Source organism: Acanthopagrus latus, chromosome 9, assembly GCF_904848185.1.
Source record: "Acanthopagrus latus isolate v.2019 chromosome 9, fAcaLat1.1, whole genome shotgun sequence".
NCBI lineage: Eukaryota > Metazoa > Chordata > Actinopteri > Spariformes > Sparidae > Acanthopagrus > Acanthopagrus latus.
In genome coordinates, this window is record NC_051047.1 from 28,675,801 (window position 1) to 28,687,788 (window position 11,988).

General features: G+C 39.5%; 1 protein-coding gene across 1 annotated transcript; it reads left to right on the top strand.

The window, feature by feature from the left end:
- Positions 1–991: 991 nt before the first annotated feature.
- crfb1 (cytokine receptor family member b1) lies at positions 992–11,524 on the top strand. The gene is made up of 8 exons (XM_037109260.1): positions 992–1,166; positions 2,017–2,112; positions 2,279–2,405; positions 5,288–5,448; positions 5,753–5,913; positions 6,432–6,591; positions 7,082–7,212; positions 8,272–11,524. The coding sequence occupies exons 1-8, from the start codon at positions 1,007–1,009 to the stop codon at positions 8,989–8,991; spliced, it is 1,716 nt and encodes a 571-aa protein (XP_036965155.1). The 5' UTR covers positions 992–1,006; the 3' UTR covers positions 8,992–11,524.
- Positions 11,525–11,988: the final 464 nt, after the last annotated feature.

Sequence of the window (11,988 nt, forward strand, 5' to 3'; positions counted from 1 at the left end):
CCACAGAGAGCTGTCAGGGTTTTATCTTTTCTCTCATCGCCCTCTTGTGGTGCATAAACATAATAACACAAAAACTGAAATCCAGCCAGCTCAGCCTGGAAAGTACAGAGTGACGTGTGGCAAGTCCACTCACACAGGAGGCCTTCACAATAAAAGCAGGATCTGCAGGGACAGAAGGAGAGGATGATGATGATGATGATGATGATGATGATGATGAAGCAAACGAGCTGCTGAGATGGACAAGTGCAATTTAAATGTGTATGACCAGTAATGTGATTGTAATGTTGAGGAATCTCTGCACAGATTTATGTTATTTCATCTATTTAATCGATTCAGAAATGTAATCACAATTTACTGTTCTATCAATACAAAAAACACACATTACATGTATTATTTCCATTTTCTGCAGCTTTAAACTTCCACACATTATATTTTTTTACTTCACTATATTTATTTGAACACTTTAGCTAGCGGTTACTTAGCAGATTTCATGCCACTTCCGTACTGTATAAGGCACCAGGTGGATTTATTTTGTTTAGGAGATCATCTTCTTATGTTTTGCTGATTATAAAACTAAATCTAGCTAATTCACTGTATAAGTATGATTTATATCACAGAAAAATAAGAATTATTCAGTGTATGAATGAATGTGTGAATGCTAATTTATTTCAAACATGTGAAAACAAAACAAAAAAAAGTTACTTTAGTTTGACAAATAAGCATAATAAAATGAAAAGCATGTTATTACACGTATTCAGTCCTACAGCTTCTCCACAACTCACTAATTAATCACTTTACTTCCACATTATATCTTATCTTTGGGCACATGGGTACAACCCTGATCAATAGTTGTTTTTTTTAGCATATTTTATAACAGATTGTGGTCTTTTTGCTTCTATAACTCATCACTGATATGGACCTTTGTGTTGTGAGATAAAATTCAACTGAACTGATGGAAATATTCAGTATTTTCACTCCGATGCGTGCTTTTATTTTGAAGGCGAACATGAATCACTGCAGTGGCGTCTCTCTGGCCGTCATGCAGTGTGACGTCAGAGCGCTCAGCTGTCGTCATGACGCAGGGCACGTCTGTCGGTTGGACTCTGAGTTCCACAGCGAGGATTTCTGTTTTCCCTCCCGGACTCTGAGGCGACGATACGCGGGCGGTGAGTGTGAGAGTCAGCGGTCACTTTCTTTACCTGTGTGTCGTGTTAGCTGTTAGCAAACATCACTTCCTGTCAGTTCAAACAGTCATAAATGTGTTTTAATGTGTCAGTGAACATGTCACTGACTGTTTGCGCTGACATGTAATTATTAATGTTGGCTGATGTCAGCGACAAGCCCGTCAGCAAACACTTTAACACATCTCTTTAATATTTGTGTTTTATGACGGTTTAAGTGTCAGTCATGTTTGTTTTTATGTCAGAGTCAACTGTCATCTTAGAAATGGATCAACTTTATGGGAACTTAAGGGAAGGCTAATTATTACAACAGCTCAAACATGACTAAATTAGCATGATGGTGTTCATATTTACATTCAGGCAGAAGGGAAATGTTATTCCTGTTTAATGTTATCATTTATTGCACTGTTTAAAAGTATTTTGCTCTTAATTATGTGAGTTTTGACAGAGAAAAAGTGACTGAAGTGAGTTAAATATTCAGTAAAACATGAGTAAGTTGTGATATTTTACAGGAGCAGTCTGTAGTTTTGTTGAAGAAATGTCAGTGAGAACAGAAAGATATTCGTTGGCTGATTTTTTTTCTGCCTAAAAAAAACTGAATAATCAATGACTGAATAAACAAACTGACTTTAAAGGTTTGCATGTGGCGGACCCTGCCACCTCTCTAGCTTCAAACGGTGATCTGGGACTTTAACAGCTTGTTTGTTCACTTAGTTTATAGTTTCAATAAAACATGTGAAAATAAAGAAAATCGCTTTTTTTAAATTTAAATGATAATAATAAAGACATGAAGTATTCGTTCCAGTCAATGTGTGAACGCTGTCTTGTTTTTCAGGCAGTAACGATGCAGTCTACCTCCTGGAGCTTCACGAGGACAGAAGGATGAACTGTTTGCTTCTTCTCCTCTATTCAATGTCACTGCTTGATTCTGGTGAGTGCACAGACGTCACTCAGAGAAGAAGATTATTATTTAACAGGCAGTTTCTTGAATACCTCAGATATCTTTCTCCTCAACACACCCACATGCTGTTATCAGTCACCTGCCAGGTATGTTTCTGAACCTTATGACTGAGTCACGAGTGCGTTTGTTCTCGCAGCGCTCACTTTCCTTCCTGCACCGGTGAATCTGTCTGTCAAGTCTGTCAACTTCCACCATGTCCTGCGTTGGGATCCCGGGCCCGGCACCCCACCAGGAGCGGAGTACAGGATCTACAGGATCACAGAGTAAATCCCCCCCGTCCACCATCTTGTTTGCTGCTCTCCATTTCCTGCCACACTCACACTGCTGACATTTCCTCTTTGGGGAGCAGAAAAATAACCCGTCAGACTCTTTTCTGTAGAGTTTTATACTGTTTCCTGTGGCAGAGAATCAAACCTCAACAGGATGCGTCTGTAACACCAAACATTGTTATCTGCCCGACCAGAGAACTTTACAGAATCAGCCAATTTAAGTCCTTAGAGAGAGTCTTGTGAGTAAAGTTTGACTTATATACTATAATGTACTATATATTATAGTTTTTATTAAGATGCAAAGAATGCAACTATAGAAAAAACTCAAAAATGTCAATGTACAAATTAACTCCAAACCACAAGAAGCTTAATTTCTTTGATAACAGTAAATGTGTGACAGAACAGAATGGTGATAAAATACTGACGTGCTTCTCATCATCGTGACTTTGATAGTTTTCACTGAAAAGGGAAATTGTGACACAACCGATTCCCATTCAGTTATGTAAACACATAATTCAAAATGTTTAAAAAACATCAAAATCAGCCCCAAAGGAAAAATCCCTGACCTCAGACTTAATTTTATTGTCTTTATATTTATTCCTTTCCTGAACACATCCCAACACATTTGTGATTCAGCTGTGTGCAGCCTTGGGTTGAAAATACGACTGTAAATTATTATTTTTTGAAAGCTTCCGTAGCTTTTTCGGTACCGCTGAATGTGGATCCAGGTGGTATCAGAACCGCGTCTTCTTCTTGCGGCTCTCTCAGATTCAGTCTTTTTTGGAAACATCAGGCGACAACAGTTTCCAGTTCACAAAATGTCAACGTCGTGAGGAATCGCAAACAATTTCCGAACAATGGAAAGTGTCATCGTGACAACTGAGCAAACCTTCGTCTGTCGATGAAGATCTTTTGATTAAAGCTTCCAGAACCCAACGATAAGTGGACCCCTGAGAAATAAATGTCCTCAGATTTGTAACATGTCCTCGGAGACAGCTTCTGCTTCTGTTGTTTTTTTATTTTAGAGACAGGAGAGAGATAACAGGAAGTGAAAGGGATGTGAGATGGGAAACAAAATGCAGAATTGGCCCCCAGCTGGCCTCAGAGCAGAGACGCTGTGGTTCATGGTTAAACCTCAAGACCAGCAGTATCTGTACCATCTGACTGCTCACAGAATTATATATAATATGTAGTAAATGTAAATGACTATGTGTGGCAGGGTGATCTGTGTCCAGGGCAGTTTGTCCTCCAGTGTTAAATCAAAGCTTCCTGTTTCTCTCACATCTTCTCTCTGATAAACCAGAGAGAGAAAGATAAGACAGCCAGAGAGCGGATCTTTGTTCAAACAACCTTCTCTTTTTTTTAACCCCTGCTGATAGAAAGTAAGAGGCAGATCCATCTATAAACATCAAATATTACTTTAGTTTCCACAACGAGAATTGAAATGCAAATTCACACATTTACATGTGGTTTGGTTGTGGAGCAGCCACATTTCCCCAGGCTGCCGTGAGACTCCTGAGCTCAGTCTAAATATAGCAGAACATTATTTTTGTTTTAAAAACTAACAATACATTTAGCTTGTAGCTTGATAAGTTGTGAATGTTTGGAAGAGGTCTGGGGCCTCTGTAAAAATCACACAAACAGTGAGTTCTGGATTTTCTGATTTCCCCGAAAGAAAGTCAGAATGCTGCTTTTAAAGTCAAGTTTCTGAAAACATGACGTTTCTTTTATCCTCGTCTGTTTAAATGTGTATTTTATTCAATCAAATATAAACAAAGGTCTTGCAGGAGTACATCATATTCAGTTTGATGTTAACTTCATCAGTCTTACATCTCTACACACTTGTAGGACACTTGATTTATCACAAGGAAAAAGACAGAATCCGTATGAATATATCACAATAAATGTCATTCATGAATATATTTGATTTACATCGTGTGAATTTGTCGTGTTATATCAGCCTCAGGATCAACCGCGACCTTTACTTCAGTCACGTTTTCACTCAGTGCATCTGTCTGACAATCTGTGGCTTCACTCGAGCGTCACCTTTGATGGAATATCTGACTGCTGCAGGGAACTTTTCTTTTCAGTCTTCTGCTTTCGTTGACCGTGGCCGAGTCGTTGTTTCACAGCGCTGTTTGTTTCCAGCCTGCAGTGTGGCACCACAGTGAGCATGCGAGGCAGCTGTGACCACAGAGAGGTCGGCCGAGGCTTTAAAAGCAACCGATCATTCAAACAGTCTTATAAAAGCAATAGGGATGGGTCTGGTTGTTCAGTTTCACCTGAGCTGATCTTTTGTTTTGACAGTCATAATAAAGCTTTAGTGGAATTCTTCTCGCCTGTACAGAAGGAATGCACATGATTCATGTCTTTGCTTGGGTCTGATGTGTGTTTTGATCGTTAATCAGGTGAAATCTGGTTAATGCAGAATTTACAAAAAGGAACCAATGATTTGGAAATGTGTGTTAAAGGAGTCTGGTGACACTGCAGTGACTTGTTCAATGGCTGAAACAGACAGTGTGTCCGATAACATCCTCCACTATCTCTTCTTCTTCTTCTTCTTCTTCTTCTTCTTCTTCTTCTTCTTCTTCTTCTTCTTCTCCTTCTTCTTCTTCTTCTTCTTCTTCTTCATCTTCTTCTTCACCTTTTCTTCTCCTCCAGACCAAGCCAGCTCTAAAGCTGTGTATTATAAGGGGCACATGACTATAAGTAGATTAGTTTTGACTGTATGGGTTGAGTTTGTGGTGGTTACTAACTAGTGTTGTTGCGTGTATCAAAGCTTTGTTGTCCAGAAACTATAAAACATCACATCAATGTTTAAGCCAGTAATCATATGAAATAAAATGTTTGAGCTCTGTTTCTCTTTCTTTTTTTAGCGGGGACAGAAAACCGAAACGTCTCACTAAGACAAAGAGGTCATCAGTGCAGCTGGTCCTTAATAAGCCAGAGAGGAGATATTATCTGGCCGTCCAGGCGTCGTACAACCACAGTGTGTCTGAACTGTCTGCCAGCAAAGAGTTCACCCCCTTCACAGACAGTACGTTCACGTGTTGCTTGAAGTTAACGAACGGCTGAATTTTGTGATTTATTGCCAACAAACAAGAGTGACTTCCTCTCAGATGTCAGAGAAATAAAGTCAGATATCTGAGATTAAAGTCTTCCTGGGAAGAAGCAGCACCACATCAGCAGCTGAACCCAGTTTGATATAGATGTTCTCCATCTTTACAAAATTACATTTTCACACTTTTCTCACACGTAAATCGTTAATAGAAAATATGCCAAATTCTGGAAACAGGAATGTTCTTAACTTTTTAAAAAGACCATTTTCTTTTTGTTCCCAGCTGAAATAGGTGCTCCAAAACTCTCACTGGCTGGATACGGCAACGGCATCCTCATCAACATTTCACTGCCAGAACCCGACAGGAACTCCAGTGTCGATGATATACATTTATACTGCATCGATTTGTACAACATCTGGGTGAAGAGGCGTAACGAGGAAAAGGTCAGACATCCATGTTTTACTCCTGTGACACACCACAGATTTCTCCTCATGTGTTATGAACTGTACTGTTGATGATGACAACAGACATTTTGACTCGTCAAACCAGCATCATCAGGTTTAACTCAGCACAGTCGGATCATTGATGATTGAAATGGAAGCTCAAGAAGATCCTGTTAGTTAGAAACCCAAAAAAATGACTTGTGTGTCTGGAAATAATCGCTCAGCTGCTCCAAATAATGACGTAATATTCTGAGTATTTGAGACATTATGGCTGTATTTTGAGAATAACTTTTGAGATACTGTATCATCATCTGAGACACGAATACACAACATTATTTTCGCTCAGTGGAAATTGTTCCATCTGCAACATCAGATCTCTCTCCACATTACTGCTGTTGTCTCGCTGCTTGGAAAGATTCAGTTAAACCAAGATTCAAATTCAATACTGTGATTGAGTCACGCAGATGAGGCCTCGATATGTCATTTTAATTAGTAATTTCTCCATTTTTCACTTGCAGAAGCAACTTTTCACGACTACGAACAGGAGTTATAATCTGTCCAACCTGCAGACGGGTGAAGAGTACTGCATACAGGTGCATCCAGACAGTACTGTCAACAGCAACACTGAGCCATCCGCCTGGGAGTGCACCTTCACGAGCATCGTGGGACCAAATAAAGGTAGGCACAGCCTCCGATATGACTACAGCGTCTCAAAAATGCTGCTGATGAGCTGCAGATGATGTCGTTTTTATGCCTCTGGGTCAGTGACAGCGTCTGTGTAACTCATTCCTGTGAACGCGATATTTCAAAACGCCATCAGGGAATTTCTTCAAATTTGGTACAAATGTTGCATCATTTAATGTCCAAAACTAACTGAAACTAGCAGAACGTCACACCAGATAATGGCTTGGCCACTCTTGTTAAAAAGAAGATGACACACACACACGCACACACACACACACACACACACACGTTGCCCCCGGTTACCTAGTGATTTCGGATGGAGACGTGGAAGTGAGAGTTTCCATTAACCTGTGAAACTCGTGGAAATTCCTGTTTGATGGTGCGTGAAAGTAAAATATCTTGGTCCCACTATCTGAGTGAGAGAGCAAGACACTAACACCTCGTGTGTGTGTGTGTGTGTGTGTGTGTGTGTGTGTGTCTTCAGCACCTGTTATTGTAGGCTCAGTTGCTTCTCTTGTGATTATCTTCATCGGTGTTGGGTTGGCCTCCACGTATCTCCTCTACTACACCGGATTCATCTGTAAGCTGAAGGCAACTCTGCCCAGAGCATTAATTGTAAGTAATCAATATCTCCATCTATCTATATATGTATCTAAACTATACAACAAACTTCTCTTTGAGCATTTCAATTGTTAAATTTAGTTATTCAGGCTAATTATTTCTCCCTGATTCTTGGTGATAAAGTGGAATCATGTACTTATCTTGGAAAGATGACAGTCACGCCTCATTTATCTCCACATAAACAAGCGATCTGTATCTGGACCTTTTATATAAATAGAGGTGAAGCGTGTTGACGCAGGTGTCGCTGCAGGTCAGACGGCCTGACAGCTCACACAGTCACACGGACTTCACACACTGATTGTCGAGGAAAGAAGAGGTTGGAGTATCACTCCGGACTTCTTTCATCAGTTTTTTTTTTATTTTTTTTTTTATGTCAGATATTCCTGGGTTGTGTTCTCTGATATTTTCTGAGTTCACTTCAAACATACCCCAGAAAAGTTCAGACCAACAACACAAAACTGTTTTAGGAGGTTGCAGAGGAAACTTGTGGCAGTTGATGAGGTTCCTTACGTTACGTTTTTATTGAAAAATCAGGGAGACCAATAACGGTAAAAATTTAACTCTTCATGTCAAAAACCAGTGATGGAATGAACCCAAGTTCTGTTCTTAATCACAATTCTGCTACTTTATTCTTCCTCATTTATCTGATAAATGTAGTTACTGTTTATTTTGCTGGTTCAGATGATTCAGTATTTAGTGGCAATCAGACATTGTTGTCATTATTATTCTGATAAAGTAAAAGATAAACAGATAAACAGATGTAATGGGATTACAGGATCAGTGTTCTGAGCAAAACTAATGAAATGATCAAGATTTAAAAGGTTATTATTGGTATAATATTGCTATAGGACAAAAGGAAATACATAACGTGAGAAATTTCATCTTTCTGGTGCTCTCAGCTGTTTATTAGATTCTGTTGGCCTGAAGTTTCACACTGAAGATTTGCTGCCTCGCTCTGCTGCCAGCACCATTGTTTGATTAGTTCGACTGGGTGATACCTGGGTGACAAATCTATTCTCTCACTGTCATCTTCCTCCATCTTCTCCCCTGTAGGCGGCTCTGAGCGGAGGCTACACCCTCACACCAGAGAGGACCGTCCCTGACCAGATCTCCATTATCCTGGAGAAACAGAGGAGGCAGAATAATCCCACAACACCTAAACCTGCCAGCAGGCACGCTAACTCGGAGGAGGAGGAGGATAAGGATGAGGAGGAGGAGGAAGAAGACGGGTTAAATGTCTACATGGACAGACCCACAGATCTTTCCTCAGATCAGAGTTCCTCTCAGGACTCAGGTGTTGCATCAGGGAGCAGAATGCTGGAGGTGGTGGTACCGGAGGTACAGGTCGTACATGAGGAGCTGGAGGAAGCTGAGACCAAAGCTGGAGGAGCAGCAAAGGTTTGTTTTATTCCTGAGGAGACTGGAGCCAGAGAAGGTATCACAGGTGAGGAGGAGGAGGTGTGTCACAGCTCAGGCAACGTCGATCTGTTCTCAATCACCCTCGCCGCACTGGCTGTACATGAGGAAGAAGAGGAGGAGTGTATGAGAGACTCTCCCGCAAACATTTTCAGACCATACCAGCAGCCTGAAGCACCAGCAGACTCTGAGTTAGACGATCAGACAGCTGTGGCAGTAACGCTGCCTGCACAGGAAGACTTCACCGGGTATGAAGTCAAACGTGCAGACGCTTTTTCAGACTTTTTCAAAACCTGTGAGGGTGAAACACAAGAGGAGGAGGAGGAGGAATTCTCTGGGTATATGAGGCACTCATGATATGTTGCTCTGACTGAGTTTTAACATCCGTCCTGAGTGACCTGATTACAGTCGGACAGCTCAAAGTAAACACTTACGCCTCTGAAACAAAAAAATAAAGAATTATTTTCATGTGGAACATTTGCTGAATTTACAAGTCGGCCCATAAAATTAAGAATTCATCGTGATCAGCGTTTCACAAAGTTTATCATGTTCATCCCGAGTCAGCAGCTCACAAAATAAGGTGATTTGTAAAGGGAGTCTGGGAACTTTCTCCAAGAAGTAGCCTGTAATATTTACTGTTTACTGTAGTTACAAAGTTTGACATAAATAATAACAACAAAATGTTGTTTTCTTTTATAGATTTAGTGTAAATCATGAAATCAGTTCAAACTGCTGCAACAAACAACTTAATGTTTTACATTTAATGCCACATTTACAAGAAGGCTTGAATCATTTTGAATTTGTTGGAACTGTTTCGCTCTTCTGTATTTTTTCTTCCACGGACGTCAGTTGAATGTGGTCCAGGTGATCGGATCTCAGAGGTGTCCTACTTTTAGGTTATTCACACCTTCCAAGGTGGTAAAGGAGGCTGATTTTAGTGTTTCTGTGCCATACAAGTTGAGAAAATTGTTAATTGTTAAGTATCTTTTTGGTGCACACACATTTCCAGGATTTATCTGAAAGGAAATTTATGAAAATGTGTTAATTAATAATGCTGTCTGTATAGATGTCTCTATTATTTACTGACGAGGTCGTGGTTTGAGTTCTCGTTCATCTTGAATCATCTCGCTGTTTTTGTTTGTTCTGTCCTGGCTGCCATATTTGAATTTCCATATATCTTATTAATTTTGTCCGTTATTTTAAAAAGAATGTTTGTGTTAATGTTCAAGTGATAACTGTGAAACCTTTCTGAGAGGTTAATGATGCAGAACAGCCTGAAAAAGCCAAAGTAATACTGTTCACCATAGTCGTTGTTCAGTGTAAAGATACATAATTTAATGGAAATAATGTTTTAGATGATTATTTTTTCATGGAAGACCTTTTTTGTGTAATTAATAACATTAATAACCAGAACTCTGACACCAAAGCAGCTAAATGGAACTCAGCCAAAATCTGCGCTGTCATTCAGTTAAGTCCTGCGTTAAAGGAACAGTTCACCGAAAATGTAACGACTCAGTCCTCCTCTCCTCCTCCTGAGGATATAAAGTCAGGTGAAGTGTCGTAGTCTACAGAACAGTTCTGGAGCTTCATACAACTCGTCCCAAATTAGTTTGAAACAATGTTGTTCACACCCATTTTTTAAGAACATTAGCACACACATCATCTGAAGTGGCTGCACGAGCTCCACAGGAAGTCGAGAGTGTAAATAACATATTTTTAAATCAGTTTGGGAAACTCAACGAGCTGTATGGAGACATTTTATGTCACAGTTATTAAGCCTGAATCTTCATGTTGTCTCCATCTGCTTCAGTTTATTAGCAGAATGCTGCAGAACCGTTTTACTGTGAAGCTCCAGAAATGTTCTGTGTACCAAAAGACTTCACCTGACTTCATATCAACATGAGACTAAATGTTGTAGTGTTGGGTGAACCGTTCCAGAGGAGGATTAGAGCCACTGAAAAAAACAAAAACAAAAATTAGTAGGTATGTTTGCTGAACTGTTCCTTTAAAACTCAACTATGCAATCATACAACCACCCTGCGTTACTCACATGTCCCACACGTGAGTCACTCCCATCATTCCTACTGTTCATATACAGCACGGTGGCAGCAGTGAATGTGTGATGTCATGTCTTCACTCTGCAGAAATGACCAAATCGCTGGATATTTGTCTCGTTGTTGTCCCACAATGCAATGCACAAGACTGGAAATGGAGGCACTGACTCACGGGTGGAAAAACTTGGACCAGAGTTTTAGTGTTTTCCTGCACATGTTGTATCTCATCCTGTTTTATACAAACCCATTAAATCAGTCGTAATTTGTTCTGTTTACACCTGGACCTGACAGGCAGGTGACTCCTGTATGTTTGATGCTACTGTGACTGATATTAGGTACAAATGTAATGTGATTACTTTAGCCTCCATGTTGTTGCTCGCATGCCTCCTGAACAACAGATGACTGAAATTCAGAAGCTGCTCATGTCCCTGTAGTTCCACGAGGTCACGTGATTTCCTATCAACAACCTCTCCAGGTGCTGCCTTCAGGAACTGCGGGACAAATTCCAATTACTTCTGCAGCCACAACTTAGAGCCACAAAATGTTTTCAAAGAACTTGAGTTTTAATTCCCCCAAACACGTGACAGCTGGAGAATGTTTGCTGTTTATTAAAGTGTACTTAGATTTTTATATTTACTTGTTACTGGGTAACAACAGCCTTTGCTTACAACTACTTGTACTATACAGTGTATTTGCACCTGCATTCACCTGTTCCACCCTTGTTTGTTTAGCTGTATGTCTATTTATATCATGTATTGTGATTCAAACTCTGATTATAGTTTATTGTGTATCTTGATATCAAATTTCTACCTAAATAAAACATATTCATAACGTCAGCATTAGTGTTGATTATTAAGTCATTTATATTTGTATTTGTTTATCTTCTGGCAGTATTGGACAGTCGAGTACTGTCCATATGTAGTTTTGATGTACTGTATTTCCACTTTCTGCTGTTTATTCTCTCATTTTTAACACAAATATTGTATTTTTAGACCCTTAGAAGATGATAAATCCATTGATGTAACATTTGATGGCTTGCATTTAATTAAAACAATATTTTGGTGCTCTTGATTATTAATTTAGATATTAAGTTATTTATAATTGTATTCATTCAGTTTATACTTTTATACATCAGTTCTACATACATCAGTGCCTTGAAGTACATTAAACATCAGATACTATTCATATGAATTAGTCACTTTCACTTTTACCAAAGTAATATTTTTAACACGATATCGTAACTTTTACTGAAGTATGACGTGTAGGTACTTTCTACACACCATTGCCAGTAATCGTGCCA

Coding starts and splice junctions, on each gene's coding strand:
- crfb1 (XM_037109260.1), top strand. CDS start 1,007: ATGAATCACTGCAGTGGCGTCTCTCTGGCCGTCATGCAGTGTGACGTC. Junction 5,449..5,752: donor GTTCACCCCCTTCACAGACA/GTACGTTCACGT, acceptor TTTTGTTCCCAG/CTGAAATAGGTGCTCCAAAA. Junction 6,592..7,081: donor CATCGTGGGACCAAATAAAG/GTAGGCACAGCC, acceptor GTGTGTCTTCAG/CACCTGTTATTGTAGGCTCA.